Source organism: Acanthopagrus latus, chromosome 14 (assembly GCF_904848185.1).
Source record: "Acanthopagrus latus isolate v.2019 chromosome 14, fAcaLat1.1, whole genome shotgun sequence".
NCBI classification, from domain to species: Eukaryota; Metazoa; Chordata; class Actinopteri; order Spariformes; family Sparidae; genus Acanthopagrus; species Acanthopagrus latus.
The window spans coordinates 4814384-4833634 of NC_051052.1; the positions used below are offsets into that span (position 1 = coordinate 4814384).

The following is a 19251-nucleotide window of genomic DNA, read 5'->3' on the forward strand; positions in this document are numbered from 1 at the left end:
CCTCTCGTTTCCCACAATGCTCAGCGGACATCACCACCAAGATGGCCGACGCTATGGAGGAATATGAGAAAGAAGCTGGCTGCGTCCCTATTCTCCATCCCGAGGTATGGACCTTGGGCTTCACGCCTTCGCGCACCCACATGAACGCACACTGAATGTGTAACGCCCGCCCCGGGCGCGGGCGGCCGCGTGGTTTTGCCGTGCTTTTTCGGGGAACTCCGATGCCCCCTGCAACACCACCGGTGGGGGGTGGCAGGTAGCTAACGATGCTAAGGCTGCTAACGCTAGCCCCCCTCCTCCTCCTGCTGCTGCATAGCAAGCAAACGCTGGGCAGATGTTCGTGTTAATGTTACCGTTAAGCTAGGTGGTGCCTTCCGTGGTGGCGACGCCGCGCAGCTAGTAAACAAGACCGTAAGCTGCCCGCCTGAGGCGGCCATGGGAAAAAAGCAACGTTGATGCCTAATCCGTACAGTCATACGACGTTAGCTTTGTAGCTAAACTGGCAGTGCTGGCTGGTTTAGCTGCGATGGTGTAAATTGGGGTCAAGTGTACATAGGTACATTGAGCTGAGGTGTCCACCCGGCGACCACAACAAGTTGACGTTGATATCAACGGATGTGGAAAATGTCCGCTTTATTCTTGAGGGCCATGTTCGCGTGTTAGTACGAAATGTTGCAGTCACCCCTCAGCTAGCTAACCTGCAGCACTTCCACTTTGTTGGGGTTGTCAGTAAGGCTCTCTCTCTCTCTCTCTCTCTCTCTCTCTCTCTCTCTCTCTCTCTCTCTCTCTCCCCCTTTCTCTCTCTCTCTCCCCCTTTCTCTTTTTTCTTTACTGTTTAGCGTTTTTCGTTTATGTCATCTAGTGTGGTTGACAGTATTTATTTGTGCATGGTTTTAAGCTATTCTGAGCCAAGACAAACACATGTGTTGTTACTGAGTTGTGCAGTGAACAACAATGACCAGATTACATTGCTTCAGAAATGACGTATCAATTAAATGACAGTAACGTGGGCTGTAGCACACAGGCTAGCTAGCCAGGCAGGACCGTATTTGTTGTGTCCACATCTGTTGTATGTGTTTTTAGGTTTTCGTTATCAGTTGTTATGATCTTTGCTTGGAAGGTAATCTAAGCATAAGGACGACCTCTGTCTGATATGCAGTAGTTTTCCTTTGCGACAGTTGGCTTGCTCTCTTTCCTCAGCAGTCCTGTTGTCTTTACTGCTTTTTCAGTCAGCAGGTGAAAGTAGGCTAATTTACCTCCAGTAAGCTAATCCTGGCAATGTGCAATTCAAATGATTCATGTCTGTAATGTCCAGCCAGTCCCCAAGATGCTTGGGGATGAGTTACTGTACATAGTGTAAAATGGGTTGAAAAGGTAGTTGCCTAGTGATTTATAATCTCGTTTTGGCTGCGTTCTGCTAGAAGTGTCTTGGGAATCTTGTTCCCATCCTGGCTGGTGATCCCAAATGTTCAATTTAAGCACTGAATGTAATAGTCCTGTTCATGCATAATGCCAATGTGAGACACACCAGGAAGTGTGGAAATAAGAGTGATGGTGTTGAAAGAGAGGTGAAACGCAATTGCATTTGGCGCCTGGTGTAAATGATGTATTTTCCTGTGTATTTGTGGCTTGGCAGTTGAGCCTGTGGAACCACAGTTGAAGACTGACAGCAGTATATTATAGATGTCACAATAAGTCATCATGAGGCACCTTTGTTTATCTGTATTGCAGATAAGCAGCTTCCTCTCTGTGGCCTGAGAACATTCAGGTGTAGACTGTTAATCACCTTGCTGTTCCTTCCTCTGTGAGACTTGGGGAAAAATCAGATTTACCACAGAGGAGGATGCTCCTGATTAATGGAAATGTAATTACCTTCCGTCTTTTTCTCCCTCGAGACAATGAATTCCCTCCTTAGTTTGTTTGTCTGGATGTCACTGCTTGCCCTGAATGTGAAGTCTGAGACACCACAAAACAACTTTTTTGGCTTCAGTGGATAGTACAGGTGAGGTAAGACAGGAATGGTGGGAAGAGAGAGAGAGAGAGAGAGAGAGAGAGAGAGGGGACAGCATGTAGCAAAGCAAGGACCACAGTGGTAAGGGCACATCCTTAGTATATGAGGCATGCTCACTACCAGGGGAGCTACTGGGGCATCCCGACCTCAGACCAACGTAGGCTACATCCACACCAGTACATTTTTGTTTTACAACCCCATAACTTGTGCTGTAGTTATGCCTAGTGTCATTTTTTACATCCCTAAAAACCATGAACACTGCTGACTCTGATTTAGTTTGGTGTTGCAGACCTTATTGTCCATGCAAGCAGCTGTTGTGCAGTTAAATTCTGCATTCTACTAATGCTGCTACTGCCTTCATATGCAGGGGAAGGCTGATATTTCGAGTGATTTGCAGCAATCACTTTTCCAGCTGAGTTATCACTCCTACAGGGTGCGCCTGAGTTGGGTGAGGCCAGTGAGAACCGCTGCTTGGTGGTATCATTTCACCACTGAAGTAGTGGTTCGAGACGAATGGTGAGAATACTTTGAATGCCCACATTGGCCCCTGATCAACTTAGGACTGGGTGATATATGTATGTTATAGTGTTATACGGATATGAGACGAAAAGCTGTCTTAGACTTTGGTTAATGTTATATCGGGATTTGATGGTTAGTGCTGTCTTTATCTGATTTTTAAGGCTGCATTACAGTAAAATGATGTCATTTTCTGAACTTATCAGTATCTTCTGTATATGTTATGATATTATGGAGTGTTTGAGGACTGGGAGTATTTTGTGTACAGTGCTAAAATGCTCACCAGGAAGCAGACTGTTTTGTCTAGACAGCTGTTTTAGTGGAGTACTCTTGTCAGTCAGGCAGGATTCTGTTTTCCAGTTGTAGTTTTAGTTCTGAACATGTGTACAGAAAAAACACAGGACGAGAAAGCATTGGCAGCTCAAGTTTAACCCACACAGGCACCAGTGGCACAGATTGAAGAGGTAAAGATTCAGCCAAAAGCCTGACATGGCGAGGTTAGAGAGTTTAACTGTATGCTATGAGTTCAGAGGTGCCAGATCCTGCGGCTTCTTTTAATCATTGCACAAGAGCATTCACAATACGACCTTTTGGCTGTATATCAGCCTGTTATATTGAAGGAATATGTCTGGCGGTAGTAGCTTTATCATAAATGTAGTTTATTGTCCTGTATGCCACTTTGCCTTTACAGACTTGGCACAAAGTTGCTCCTCTTTTCAGCAGGGTGCTGCTTGGAATCTGGGTCATTTTAAGAGCAGAGTCAGACTGAATGTGTGAGGCACCTGAATTAGAGCATCGGATGTTTGGTTGCACACTCAGGCGGGCTGTGCACCTTTTTCACTTTTAACCAGTGCAACATTTCGAGTGTAAACATTTTCTCTCTCCGGGGATGTTAGGGATTAATGCGCCCCGCTTCCAGTCTCATTTGAAAATGCAAATGAGCATTCTTCCATAAAAGGCACATAAAGGCGGGGGGTATACTCAGCCACTTGATGTGATACTCCACTTGTAGCACAGAGTGGAACCACTAATTCTGTTTATTTGGAATGTTCCCATTATTTCCATCATAAAACAGTGTTTCCCCTCTGCTTTCCCCTGATCCAGGGATGTAAACCGCACCATGGATATTGAATTAGTCCCTCGAAATGGCTCTCATTTCAGATCAAATTGGATTGTGAGCTATGGCTACAGCCAGCAAGAGGGAAATACAATTTTCCACAACAGTTAAGTCTCGTCTCAGCAAAATAGTCATTGCAGATTCAGTGAAAGGGTAATTATTATTTTTGCTGGATTTTTCCCAATTGAAATCTAAATGTTTTTTCACTTTTTATTGTACTGTTGCTGTAGCTAGTACTACTTCTACTACAACTTAGGGTGATTCTGCTGTAAAGAGAACAACAACTAACCATTATTTCCATTATCAATCTGATGATTAGTTTCTCCATTAATCCAAGAATCATTTGGTCTAACTCTTCATGTGTTGTCAAAGAAAATCAGTATACTGATACAATACTAGTATAGTTAAGAAGCTGAAACCAGCAAGTGCTTTACATTATGTACATGCTGAATGTTTGGAAAAATTAAACAATAATCACAATAGTTGACAACTAATTTTAATTCCATTGAAAAGCAATTAACTGACTGATATTTGCAGCTATGGCTGTAAACCTATATACATGCATTTTCATAAATGGTGCTGTCTAACATTTTTAGCTCCGGGCACGTGACCTCCACCACCCCAAGGAGAGGTTGCCATATGTCCCACTGACCAGCTCCACTGACAGAAGCCAAGCCTGCTGCTTCCCTGAGCAGATGAGATTCCCGACCTAAAATCAATGATTAGTGTGAAATTGATAACATGCGTAATTGAGAGTATCATTGCTTCTGCCTGCCTAGTTGTTGTGCGCATGACCAGTATGCAGGTATGTAATTTAGGAGGCGAAAAAATGCAGACTGCAATTATCACTCCAGTTACAAATGCCACCATCAGGCATTTAGATGACAGGACCAGGAGTGAGGGTGTTGTGACTGGTAAGGGGTCAAAGGTTATCTCCACGATAGGTTGAGATGGAGAAAGTGATTTAGCAGCTGGTGTCTGATGGTTTAGCGCCAGGCCGTCTTCCCCTTGTCCCTCGACTGAACAGGAAAGCAGTTACCCTGGCGATGAATTGCGAGCACTTTCTCTCGATTGAATATCCAGATGAGGGAAGAGTCTGAGTTCCACATTTATCCTGGGTAGCCTGTTGTAGGAAACACAGTCACAGAAAGCGTCTCTCACCTGGCTCCCCTCGTTTCTCTGGCAGCTAAACTTGTCTGAATAGCACATGGTGTAGTTGAAACAGATCGTATGGATTTATAAATGACCAAATCCTTGGCAGAGAGAAGCACAAAAGCCTCCTGGCAGCTTTAACACTTTAAAAATACAGGAGTAAGAAGATGAGATGGTCACCTTCATATCCCCTCTGTCACATCCTCCCTCCTTCATCCTCCTCAGTCTGATTTAGTCCTTAAAATAAAATCCCTGTTCTGCTGGCCTTAGCTTCTGTTTTTCTTACTTTGTTACTTGTATTTTCATGGAAGGATCACAGCTATATAGATATTTTGTCCTTTACAATCGCTGACTTGTAAGGTTTAGAATCCTGGACCTAAAGCTTATTCTGCTGTGAATGACTGGTATCTAACGCGACACGTTGGCACCCATGTAGTGCATAGTTATTGTCATTTACAGATGGTTTATGAGGTCTGAAATTGTCCCATGACATCGCTGTATGTATATCCAGGTGTGCTTAACATTTTGGTTATGCTTTTAAAGTGGCTGTGTCTGCTTTAAACCCACAAGGAAACCACATGGCAGTGGTGTGTGTTTCTTCTGTAATTTCATGTACTTTTTCTATCTTTTCTATCAAAAACTTGACATTTAGACATCAACTAAAGTCAAGCAGCAAATACTGAGATGATACAGTGAGGGTTTTGTGAATGTATTTTTAGTTCATGTTTTGGTGTACAGAGCTATAGGTATTCAGGGTCAGCACTATGGCCGACATCTTCTGTCACAGCATGTGTACTTTAATATCACAGTAATGTAGTGATACAGTAATTATTCTGCAAAAGGGAGCCATTAAAAAAGTCACACATATTAGAGGCACACTGCTGCCACTGACTGTTGCTGTCACGATATGTGAGTCCTGACTACCTCTGTTAGTGAACATGCATGTTATCCATGCAGGTTTCAAACTTTTGAGAAAAATCAGTTTTCCAAAGGTTTTGGGAAGAGGGGAATGCATTCATCACATTTGTTTACACCTTAAGGAGACACATGTATTTTAGTGAGCAACACTGAATGCAAACATAACCTTTGCATGTTTACAGGAGAACTCCACAGGGCACCTTCAGGTCTGCTACCGTTGGTTGTTTTCACCGGTTAGAATGACAATTGCTGCTGGCAGATTTACTCAACTGTAGCTAAAATTATTGTGAGTCAGCACAGAATGCAGAAGAGTGTTTTGGCTGTTGTTTTCTGGCTGCTGTTGTCTGGTAAACATGATCTGTACATTCACCATGTTTGGTTCGCGCTGAGTCTATCTGCTCTTCATAAAAGACTAACAATTTATTGTCTCTGCGTAAATGTTCTAGGTGTCAGACTTGACTCCTAGATCCATGGCATGTTGTGTAATCAGCACAACCAGCCAGTTGTGCAAACGTTACCAATAAATATAACACGATTTAATCAAATTGTGACAGAAAATTACGCTTGACCACGAGCCAGCACGCACAATATCAGGAGCCTGAATCTGAAGCAGACAAATGGAATGTAGCCGTCAATAATGTTAAATTCACACCTGTGCTTTTCCAGTGCTGTAAACGGAGACCTAATAGTTTACCTAGTAGACTTTACTATACAGTTTGTGATCAAGCTTGGTGCACGCCTGTAGTTTAATTAAATATTCACCATTGAAACAGGCAGTCACAGTATTTGTTTCCTAGGGAGTGAAGTGTAAGGCAAATTCTGTCTGTATTAGTTTATCTCATGCACCCTCTCCATCTTGTTTCTCCACCCCCATTCACCATGGTGGCAGGAATGCTGCCTCAGCACATCCTTCTGGTTCTGTACGGAAGCCCCTTGCTAAAGTCAGAGGCAAGATGGTGTAGCTCAATGTCTCTGTGGTCCTCTCGCTTCAAGCTACCCAGCAGTTCCACACAAGCCTGACATGTCTTCTGCCCCCTAGAGGCTGCCTCATTATTCCTCATTATTCTTCAGTGTTATTTGCAGCATCTACGCCACAGAGGTTTGAATATCTACTTGATAGTGAAGTTAGTATTAAGCTTTTTAATGCAATGTTGGTGGCAAATTACCACAGTTTTTGATTGTAAATGTAAGTTCAGACATCAGAGCTTGACTCTGTTTTGATTCCAAAGATATGTCCTCATTTTAAGATGGTTTTAGTAAATAAACCTGAATCCAGTTATTCTGTGTAAATTAGAGGTGATTTAACTCAGTTTAACATTAGCTATAGCTCTCATTCTCTGAGTAAAGCCAGTTTGAGTGCTCTGTGCTTACCAGACACAGCCCTTGTTTCCGGGTGATGGAGGGTAATTGTGGTTTCCTTGGTTTCTATGGAGGCTAATTGAATGTGAGTAGCACAGTCGCCAAATCTCTGTGACAGATTAGATCTTCAGCAGCAACTCGACGAGCCTGTGTCTGTCCTGCTGCCTTTATTTCCTCTTTTAACGCTGGGATCCGTTGAAATTAATGCAAAGTGTCTTGTCTGTCTGGATTCTACCATCACCAGGGGATTCTCGCTTGTTGTTCAGTCATGCCCCCCTTTGAGGATCGTACATGTTATGTTGCTCTGTGAATTATTCTCACATACTTAAATCCTGGTTGCCTGATAAGCATCATGTTCCTCTTTCTTTAGACATTCTGACCTGTCACAGCAGAAAAACCACAGGTGGAACCACTAGCAGAAAATATGACTCAGTTACAGAAATCATTGCAGTGCATTACAGCAATAAATAATTTTATTAGACCAGTCTTTGGCAAGTCAAAGGTCTAATCTAGTGGATGTTACCCTTTGTTGAATTAACCTCTTCTCAGGACTTTGTAGGTGTGTATACGGTGCTTCCTCCCTGTCCCGTTAGCTTTGTTGCACCTGTCAGTGGGACATTTTACCATCACCATTGTTATGAGTCTTTGGTAATGTCATGTTATAGTTCCACCCAACCTCAACCAGACTAGAGGTCTAATCATTCCAGTTCATTGCAAACACCTGCATGCGCATTTGGTTATGTTATGATATGATGGCAATGATCTAATAAAGCAGCGCAACCTTTCATATCCTGAACTCACCTTTATCGCTTGTCTGTCTCTTGTTCGCTCTCTTTCTTTTCAGGAAATCAAACCCCAGAGTCATTACAACCATGGCTACAGTGAGAACGTTAGCCGTAAAAACCACGTGGATGACTACAGCACCTGGGATATCGTCAAAGCCACACAGTGAGTGGACAGTACATGTGTTGTTGTCGTCTTGTGTGGTCAGATTGCGGTGTGACCTCGAGAAATGATGAGTTTGTTTTTGTTTTTGTGTAATTTTCACAGCGTTGTCTCAGGAAGATTAGAGGTTTTGTTGAAATGTTTGAAAAATCACATTTTCAAACTGTAAAGACTGTCTTACTGTCTGTGCCTTTGCACGGAACGTTGCCACAAAGAAAGCAGTTTGCCTTGAGGTCCAGCTGAACTACTTAAAGGGATATTCCGGCATTTCTGAGGTTGCTAAAACTGCATAAGCTAGCAGTCGGAAACTTAATCTCTCATGGCGGGCTCTTACTTGGTGTCACGGTGTGTTAGACCATGGGTTAAACTTATGCTGGAATATCCCTTTAAATTTCTATTGGCTGAGCTAAAGGACAAACTTGTGATAATCGCGACAGATGATCATGACACCAAGGCATCTCAGGAGCAGTGTGTGGAAATGTTTGGGGTTCTACACTGTAGATGGCAAAATTACCAACAAAAATAAGACTGTTTTATTGACCGTATAAAATATGGATGGATCTTCTGGGTCTGAAAAATGAAGCCAATGAAGAAGTGCCTCAATCTTGCATTCTCTCTATTGGCCAGCCGAATCAACTCCTCTGGCTGCAAAAAGGAGTCTGATTGTATGAAAGCTGATGAGAAAATGAGCCTACCTCTCACTTGATTTATTACCTCAGGGAACAGTTGCCCAACAAGTTTATGGTCTCAGTCACTTTTTCAAGTCTTTTTTTTCAATATGACATGATGGGTAATTTGTTAGTTATGGCCCCATTTGGAGTAGAATAGACAGTAAGGCAGTGATTGCTTTGCGGCGTGGTTATGTTGTGATTGACCGAAATGCCAAACTCAAGGCTTTAAAACAGTAGTCTACACACCAGTGGCCTGAATTTGCGCTGTTTGCAGAATAACAAATACACAGCTGCCTTTCTTTACAGTGACAAATCTGAAACCTCGGCTGCAAACTGCAACCCAAATGACTTCATTAGCAGCTATTCTTTGATAATGCTGCAGGGAGAAAGAGTATTTACAGCCACTACATTGACCACTACTCAACACAAGCATGTCATCAGTTTGAGACACACCTTCAAGCAGGTAGCCCAGTTGGAATGGAAATTAAACATTTTCTGCGCTGGGATGACATGCCGAGTCAAACCGAGTCAAGCTGAGACAGCTCATGTGTATGGAATGGCCCTAATAGTGCAGAGAGGTAAAACTCTGTCTCTGACCACAAATGGAGGAAATCACTGACCACACATGCTCACAGCAGTCATTGTTCACTCTCAGCCTTACGCATTATGCTGTACATAGGTTACGTTCAAATGAAGTCAAACAAAATGCAAAAAGTGACAGCCCTCTTCAAGATTGTTTACTACTTACGAACTGGTCCAGTGGGAGTGTTTTTCATCACTGGAGGGCAGCATGTTTACTCACTTATGTGTTTGTGTGCTCAAGATACCACAAATTTCAAATCCGGAATCAACTCCACCATATTTACAGCTGTGGTTTTCTGACTCAGCACACGCCAAAGATGTAATTCACAAGCCCAAAAAACTTTGCGAGAATGCGTGGGGTGGGGGGAGAAATGTGGCAATGTCTTTGTGATAAGACAACAGAAGCTTTGTCTGGGATGTTGTTTTTTTTTTTACATTTGACAGCAACAGATTTATTTTGTTTTGATTTGAGGTTCAAAATATCCACTTAAAGACAGCCAGCGCCAAGTTCTGCCACAGTGTGGGTGTCTTGTTTGGGTCTGCGTATCTGTATCTGTTTGAAGTTGTCAGTTTTTTCGTGCGTGTGTTTTGTCAGTTTGTCTAGGTTTTATGTATTTAACCTTGTGTTTATCTGTGTTTGCCGGTGTCTTTGTGTGTGAGGAGGCTTTAATCCCTCTCCTGTCTCTGTCTTAGGTACGGCATCTTCGAGCGCTGCAGGGAGTTGGTGGAGGCGGGCTTCGATGTTCGGCAGCCAGACAAAGAAAACGTAACACTCCTCCACTGGGCCGCCATAAACAACAGGATAGACTTGGTCAAGTGAGTCCAGTCATGCTTTTGTATTAGGTTGGTGGTGGCAGTAGCAGAAGGTGAAAGTGAACCAGGTACACCCTGGAAATATGCGGCGCAGCTTTTCTGCTCTACCTTGTTGCTATCTATTAACCCACAAGCTCTTTAACCCCCATCAGAAGAAAGGAGTTTCCCTGACTACAGCCACACACTTTGATTACCCTCTCCAGCACCACTTTTCTCTTAATAACGCTGCTTTAAGCATCTAGCTCTTCAGTCATATGCAGTCTTGTAGTTCTGCCTTTTATGTCAAGACAGCAACATAGCGCAGAACTTCAAATTTAAACTGTGCATTCAATTTGAGGGCACATCCCAAGGAGCTTAAACTGCATCCACGATTTTCTCACATCCCTCTTTTCCCATTGTCTTTGTCCCTCCCACTGAGGATGAATGGCAAGACGCAAGGGGAGACCATATGGAGAGAGAAAACAAAGAAATGTCTTTAAGCGTGATGAGATGTCACACACCATTTCATTCAAATTTGCCAGATGTAGGGGTCGCGTATTTATACATCGTGGGGCTCAGCTAAAATTCTTCCGTGATAGCTGCTCTCGTATATCCTCGCAGCTGGCCCCTCAGAGAATGCTCCTCATTCTTCAGAGCATAAATAAGAGATGTTTGGCCCCCTGCAAGTTGGCGTCCGGTTCAATTAAGGAGTGAGGAAATATCAAATAAGTGTCTTGAAATGCGCTGCTGGTATTGGTGGTAATAACTAAACCACAACTGGAATAATGTGAAGGAAAAATGTCAAAACATAGACTTTTTTTTTTTTTAATATGATATACAGATGGACAACATGGTACATGTTTCACATCAGTTTCATTCTCTGCAGTGTGGTGTCGAGGTAGTGTGTTCTCAGAGTTGCCATAAGGTGAGAGTTGCTTTGTAGTTCACTTCTGATATCACTAATGAGCCCACTGTCCCTGTGACACCAACCTCCGACTGTCTCACCCAGCAGAGAAACCTCTGGCTCCCATAGCGAGGCTGGTTTAATGATAAGATAATAAACTGGACATGGAGACATAGTGCGTAGGTCAGCAACAAGAACTTTTTTAGTTTTCACCACTGTCAACTCTCTCTGGGCGTTACAGTCTTCTGATATTAGAAGGCTTGATTGTCACTGGCTATTGGCCCAACTCTGAGTTACAGTGTTATCAGTTAACTATCTTTGGCGTGGGGGATCGATGTCCTTATATGCTGTGCAATTAGGAGTTGAGGTCATCACACTGCACAGCTGACCCCATGTGTATGACTGCAACCAAGGATGATTGCCATTATTATTTTTTATTTGATCAATAGGTTTTGTTGTTTTCTTTAGAACAGGAGAAGGGCATCAAATAGCATACATCATATAGCTATATGAAGACTGGGAAGAGGATACAAGAAATGAAAAGGGTACACAGTTTTATTTAGTTAGACAGTAGACAGTGCTGAGACAAGCTGGCCAAAAGAAATTTAACAAAACTAATATGGTTGTCATTGTTAATTCAGTTGTCATTTTTCTCAAATACTCCCATCAAAAAAGTGTGAAAAATGCTCAACACACTGGGCTCAAAATGATAACAAATTTGTGGGAATTGTTCCACAAGTTCTTGGCACTACATGCTGCGTGCAGTTTGTGTGGGTGCCAACCGTTGGCATGAATAACGTACTACTTCTACTACTTCCTTGTTTTATCCAAACGTCAGCCAACAAGCTATCCATTGTTATTTTTACCGGTTATACAGCCTACATTCAGATTAGATTAACCAGAAATGGGTCCGATTCAATGGGTGGAGACTGTATAAAGTTTCATGTGATGATTTTCTTTGTGTGTGCAGGTACTACATATCAAAGGGAGCCATAGTGGACCAGCTGGGAGGAGACCTCAATTCCACGCCTCTCCACTGGGCCACCAGGTAACACACAGTGACTACAGATAACATATCTGCCATTCAGTGGACATATTTAATCAATGAATGCCTTAAAGGGAAAATGTTTGGGTTTTGTTTTCTTTCTTCAAATATGCTGTGTTATATTCAATATTAACTTCTGTCATCTGACTGCCAGAAAAATCTTAGAATTATTTTTTATTATACTTTTTAGAGATTCATTTATCGGTCATAGCTAACTCAGTTGTGCCAGAATCCACGGCCTCCATGCCCGAGGAGAACAGCCCAGCTTCCCCACCGCCTGGTTCTAAATCACTCCCACAAACAGACACTTAGGAGCTAATTCCCATTCACCATCACCCTCTCCTTTTTATGGCCATATTCACTGCTAGTCAACACTGGTGGTTTACGACGAGATCCTCCGTCTCAACTTTATTGTTTGAAGGTTATTTCATTCTTCCTCATTTGTAATGATTCATTCATGTTGTAACTGCTCAGAAGGGACAGCTCACATGATATCCACCCCCCACCTCTCCCAAACAGAGGGGGGGGGGGCGTTACATGCGCTTGTCCTGAATTATTGATATGTTTGACAACGGGCATCCACACCATTGCCCATACACAGACACTCCAGAGTCTTGTGTCACCCTCCGCCTCCAACCTACAACCATCCAATGACCTTTAAAAGCCCCCCACCACCACCACCACCTCTCTGTCTGCATGACCTCAGCTATTTAGACAGCTTGAGCTCAGTGCTGTCTGCTCAGGTTTACACACAGCAAGTAATTGTCGCATTTCAGCGTGTTGACAGCAATACTGCACAGATCTAACTTAGGTAATTGAATATGACTGAAACAATCTGTTCTATGACTTCAAATCTTATCTGTCCTGTCTGGGAACGTTTACATTGCAGATACGTCTTAAAATCTCAATATACTGTATGCAATAAAAGCATGTAACAAATCACCTGCTGCACCGCAGAGACAAACATCAAATGATAAGAGCAGACAGAGAGTCAGTCTCTAAATATTTAACCAGCATATGAAGCTTCATCATTTCACATGGAAATATAGCCATTTAATAGCAGTGGAAGTAAATGAGATGCTGATCTTTAGACTGTTGAGTTTAGCCTTGTCACCCACTCAGCATTTAAGTGGGTGTTTAAGTGAGAAGGGCTTTGGCTCGTTTCACCCTGAACTTCTAAAAGACTGGAGCTACATGTTCCTGTTAGTGCACTCTGTTCTGCATCATAACATGATCATTAAAATTCAAAAGAAACGGAGCATAATTCTCTTCAGTTTAAGATTGTGTTATTCAGTTTTTGAAGCTGTGTAGTGAGGAATTAGACGTCCAAATAAGATGTCGCCGGGAATGTCTCTTAAATATCTCTTTTAAATTGGTGTTTATCTTCTCCCAGACAAGGCCATCTATCCATGGTGGTGCAGCTCATGAAATACGGTGCAGACCCCTCTTTGATTGACGGCGAGGGATGCAGCTGCGTTCATCTGGCCGCCCAGTTCGGCCACACCTCCATCGTGGCCTACCTTATCGCCAAAGGACAGGTAGGGAATGCCGACACTGCAGCTTATTTGTCCAAGGGAAACTATCATCTTACGGTGCATAAACAGTCGGCAAATGTGTCCCTCTGACAGGATATCTCATATGATTGCTGTTGTATACTGGGATATTTTAGAAGACGGTGGTAATTGTTAAAATAGGAACCAGACGACCTCCATTGTTTTATCATCTCTTTTTTTTATGTTGGTGTTAGTGTCATTTGTTTTTTGTCAGCCACTGGGGGACAAGTCTGGGTTATAAAAGGATTTTGTACCAGCGGCCTCCATCAGGGGGAGCCCTGCTGCTTCCCTTCTCCTCCTCTGACTTCTCCTTCAGCTCCCTCACTCTATTTATTGCATCTTTCCTCTCCGTCAGGATGTGGACATGATGGATCAGAACGGCATGACTCCTCTGATGTGGGCAGCCTATAGGACACACAGGTGTGTATGTTTTATCATTTGCGTGAAGGAACACAGAATGCTCATGCTACTACAGCTTTATTATGAACACTGAATGTATTTAAACCTCACATCAAGAAAGTGATGCTGGGACAAAGTATGAAATACTGACCATTACTTAATGTGCAGAAGTGCACTAAACCATAAGTACAAGCTGGGACAAGTTTGTGCTGACTGAAGCCACACACACAACCTCCTCATGTATACATGAGTGGTCATTCATCAGACAGACTGCCAACACAGGGAAACAAGTCCCAGTAAAGCGGCTCAGCTTCATTAGAATATCCCCTGATAAGCAATTTTGCTGATATACCATTTCTATTCATAATGTAGTCAATTAACTTATTGGTCCATAAGGAGTATTATATCATCAGCCACAAAAATTAGAGGTGTTGCTAAATGAAGAAAAGAGTTATGATTAAGAAGAGGTACAAGATGACTTAAAACACACACAGTAATTTTAGTTGAGAGTTTTCTAATGTCATCAGTGACTTTCTAGCACAAATGTGATTCTGTTTTGAGCAAGAAGTTAAAAAAAAAAAAAAAAAGTGACGATTTATGCTTTTCTCCGGTCATATAAGACAGTTAACTGAAAATCTTGAGGCCTCATCAGGCCATTTTACATTTTTCAATTGAAGAAAAATATGCAGTTTTGCATGATTTGGGACCAATATCAATATAATATATTGTGTCACAATGATTCTGTAGACTGATACTATTCCTCTGTATGACAGTGTGGATCCCACCCGGCTGCTACTGACCTTCAACGTTTCCGTCAACCTGGGCGACAAATATCACAAGAACACAGCGCTGCACTGGGCCGTGCTGGCCGGCAACACCACTGTCATCAGCCTGCTGCTGGACGCCAACGCTAACGTCGATGCACAGAACATCAAGGTAATGCCGTCCTCATGATCTCATCTACTTGTATCTCCGTATTGTTTATGTGATAATAGTCTGAATGAATGAGACTTTTAATTTAGAATGGTGGAAATGGAGTTTTTTTTGATGGTAGATGTGTATGTTGTTTTTTTGTTTTTTTTAAGGGCGAAACACCGCTAGATCTTGCCAAGCAAAGGAAGAACGTTTGGATGATCAATCACTTACAGGAAGCGCGACAGGCCAAAGGCTACGACAGCCCGTCCTACCTGAAGAGACTGAAGATGGACAAGGTACGAACTCACACGCATACCCACGTGCTCAGATGCATGAAGAGAGAACAGCAGGCAGTCAGAGAGTGGAAAACTCTTCAGGAAAACAGGCAAATTTGAATCCTTTTCTAAGATCGCACATATCAATCTGATATTTGCTGTTTAGACACACACACCTCCGTGGCTCCCTGTCTGTCTATGACTCAGTTCACACAGACATGCTCAGACCGTCCCCAACAGTCTGAACTTTTGCACTGCTGCAGGTGTCACACCATGTCTGTGGCTGTGGTTACCTTTCAGTGTACAGCTGTCAGTTTGTCAGCTGTTTGTTACTTTTACAAGTCAGACAGGAAGGAGACAGCTCTTAAAAGAGGGGTTGTGGTTAATATTGCTACTACCTGAAAACAGGGGAACAAAGTCACTTTTACAGTGTCCAGTCTGACCACAGTGGGTTCTAATTACCATGTATCCTGATGATAAATACTGATGTTTTAGCCACGGAAAACATCTGGTCGATCATTTCCCACCCTGGTAGGACACTGTAAATTGTTTGGTGCGTATCACAGAACGTTAAGGCCAGGAATGTGTGAAATTGTTAGTGCTGTTGCTATTTAAAACTCTGTTTTAACTCTGCTTTAATGTGTTGTTGTCTTTCCTCTTGTCTGCTGGGACATCATTAGTTAATTAAGGTAACATTTAGAACTGGACAGAAGGATGCCCCTTCTCTGTATAGAGGTTATGTGTCCCTGTGGTTATACATCTGACCAATAGATTGTAAACTATTTTTTGAAGTCATGGTCAGGTCTCAGCTTTAGTCCAGATCCCTAGTGTTAGTTCCAGTGTTATAGTGAGTAGAACTTCACAGGCACTGTAGAATTCAATCTACCTTTCCTCTTGATGTCTCCATCGTTTAAACAGCCAGATGTGTAAAAATATGAGATGTTATAAAAAAGACAAACTAAAAATGTGATTTCACTTTAGTCACAGTTAAGACACTACCATCTTTGTAAAAAGGCATTTTTACTTACTACAACAAAAGTAAATGTATCCCACTTCTTTTGCATCTTTAGCTGTTCATGACTTTTCTGATATTCAAAACTAACAGCAGTCTGCAGTCGAGCTCCAAATGAAAAAGTGCTGGAAATGTTTACTGTATGTGATCATCCAGCAGGTAGATCATTCTTCACCCTGACAGATGAGTTCTAGATCACATTTTTACTTTAACAGCTCATTTTAAAACCCTTTATCGCTAATCTAATTTGTTTGCTAATCTAAGCTATTTTTAAAAATGTAATTTGTTTTCAATTTCTTTTCTGTCTTGCTTCATCTCTTGTCCAACTTCTACCTGTCGCTCACCACTTCTCTTACCTGTCTTCTCCCTCCTCCCGAATGTCCTACTTTCTCGTTTTTCCCTCTATCTCCCCTGATTTGCCATCTGTATCCATCTGTTTGCTTTCCCCTGTTCCTGCCACAGGAGTTCAGGCAGAAGGTGATGCTGGGAACACCCTTCGTGGTCATCTGGCTGGTCGGTTTCATCGCTGACCTGGATATTGACTCCTGGCTGATTAAGGGCCTCATGTACGCTGGCATGTGGGTCGCTGTGCAGTTCCTTTCCAAGTACGTTTCAACACAGATAACATGCATATACACATACACGTACGTGCAGTCTTCTTCCCTGCTGTTTATGCATTACTTTAGTTAGTGATACAGTATTGTCAACCATGATGTGTATTTTGTCAAAATTGGGAGTTTACCATTTTCTTGTTGTGAGATGATGATGTTAAATCTGTATTTCTGAGTCATTAAGCTTGAAAGTCAGATTTAGAAGATGATTAATACATTGTAAACACACACAATCTCTGGGGCACCAACACATAAGCGGAACATGCACATATTCTTGCATGCAAACTCACACACACACATATAATTTGCAGCATGCCATGCAGTGGCAGTGACATGTACACACACATACACACATTGCACCCCCTGCTTAAACTCCATTACAACTGCCATCTGGTCCTGCTGGGCTAGTTTGTTGTGGTCTTCGCTGCTGTCAGCACGACGACTACAATAACACACATTACCCAGTGTGTTTGCTACATATTTACTGACATTCTTGGAATACTAAGCAGGTAAAAACAAATAATTGTGACTGTGAGTGCTTGTACAGCTACGCTGTGACGTCAGGTTATGGTTAGGTTTATTGTTCTCACATCAGGCACTCACATTATATGCATTTGTCCATATGGGCTACAGTAAACAGGTTCCACACCTGCAGGAAGAATGCTTTGTATGTGTTGAACACATACATTATGAGCTGAGCAGTAGCTGTATTGGGAATGATGAACATACTAATTTGACTAAAACTTGAAAAATAAGACCCAAGTGGTGACAAATTGAGTGATCCTTTAACAGCACCAGTAACGGTGTTTTGCTGCCAGGCGGTATCATGTATGACGTGAAGCAGATGTTTTAGCAATGTGCACACTGTTTGACGTGGAGAGCAGTGCAGAAATGAGACAATGGTAAATGTTATGGAATTTAAAAAAATGAATGAATGAAAGAAACATTGCTGATAATGTCGACCTCTCCTCTCTCCACACAGGGCTTTCTTCGACCACTCCATGCACAGCGCTCTCCCGCTGGGAATCTACCTGGCCACCAAGTTCTGGATGTACACCACCTGGTTCTACTGGTTTTGGAACGATATCCTTTTCTCGTGTAGAATGCACAAGTTTGACTTGAGTTTTTGTACCCATGAAACAACTAGTGGATTTCTGTTTGCTTTGGCATTGTCGCTTGTTTCCTGGCAGTTAGGGAGGAACTTTTGCACATATTGCCTGGTGCTCGCTCTAGGCAATAGCGCTGAATGTGTGGTACTGCAGCTCACGGGTGAGGATTATCTGATTTGTTAAATGTGTTCAAAAACCCAAAGTGTAAAAACAGCGAGGTGTGATTTTACGGGGAGTAAGTGACAGACTAGTGCTTGCTGTGCTGTTGCCAGGCAACCAGTGGGCACTCCTGGCCAAACAAACTTATTTCCTCACAGATTATCTCAGTCTGAAAACTGGGTGCTATAACTCTGCAGCAGTAACAACATATCTGCCTTAAATAAGAGAAAACTAAATGGGGATGACTTCCCATGAGGCTCTGCTCCATGCAATCTATGACTTGACATTTTTATGGTCACACAGGCTCTGCTGTTTGATCAGTATGAATCAGTTAATCTCGCAGAGAAAAGTAATATGCAGTTGTGTTCCTAATTGCCATTTTGGCAACCACTCCTCTTCAGTCTTTGTGAAGGATGAATTCTGTTGGATCGGAGTATTTATAGTTTTGACATTTGGTTGAATCCTGAGGAGTCTTATCTAGACAAAGCTGCAGTGTGATTCAGTGTTTTGCTCGAGGACACTTCACCTAGAAACACTCAGGCTGTTTCCGGGATCAAGCACGAACCTTTTAAGATATATAAGAATGGTCTCTAAATCCCAAATAATGCTGAGGATCTCACTGAACAATGACTTTCAACCCATTTCATTCCAACAGTAGGTTATGAGTCAAGTTATATTTTTGTCCTCTGTAGCTCTTTTCAACCACTCAGAGTGATGGATGAACTCTTCTGTCTACCTGTTTTAGTCTTATTCACCCATAATCCACTTGTGTATGAAGCGTGCCAGAGCTCAGAGATCTGGCACAAAGCGTCTACTGGAAAAAAGACATAGATTCAAAGCCTTGCAGTTGTGTCATACGCCATTTGAAATGGGATATTTATTCTTGGCTTTTTAGCAGCACAAAGGTTGAAGAACGGCACAGGCCAAAAGCTTTTTGGGAATCTGTAAGTTTGTAAATTTGGCACAACAAGAAGGGAGGATCTCAATAAAATACAGACTTGTAAAACAGCTTTTTACAACATTCTGCTGCCTGCAATGTATTTTGGTTGAGGGAGACGAACGATTTGCAGGGAAAGTGCTCGTGTCGGTCGGCTGGAACATCAGTGAGATAGAGTTACAGTCAGTTTCAGTGAATTAGAGGAGTGGAAATGGAATAAGGTTAATGTACAGAGCAGGAGGAGTTGGCAGATATGATCTTTAACAATT

General features: G+C 42.4%; 1 protein-coding gene across 2 annotated transcripts in view; it reads left to right on the forward strand.

The window, feature by feature from the left end:
* zdhhc17 (zinc finger DHHC-type palmitoyltransferase 17) overlaps positions 1-19251 on the forward strand; it is a 29670-nt gene continuing 10419 nt past the window's right edge. The window contains exons 1-10 of one of the 2 annotated variants that reach the window (XM_037122136.1): positions 1-104; positions 7918-8021; positions 9965-10087; positions 11938-12015; positions 13406-13550; positions 13921-13985; positions 14738-14900; positions 15050-15175; positions 16629-16771; positions 17760-17860. In XM_037122136.1, coding sequence (XP_036978031.1) covers positions 42-104; positions 7918-8021; positions 9965-10087; positions 11938-12015; positions 13406-13550; positions 13921-13985; positions 14738-14900; positions 15050-15175; positions 16629-16771; positions 17760-17860 — 1111 coding nt within the window. In that variant the 5' untranslated portion in view covers positions 1-41. Of the gene's footprint in view, positions 105-7917; positions 8022-9772; positions 9792-9964; positions 10088-11937; positions 12016-13405; positions 13551-13920; positions 13986-14737; positions 14901-15049; positions 15176-16628; positions 16772-17759; positions 17861-19251 lie in introns of those variants that run through there. The other variant, XM_037122137.1, reaches the window with a different exon arrangement.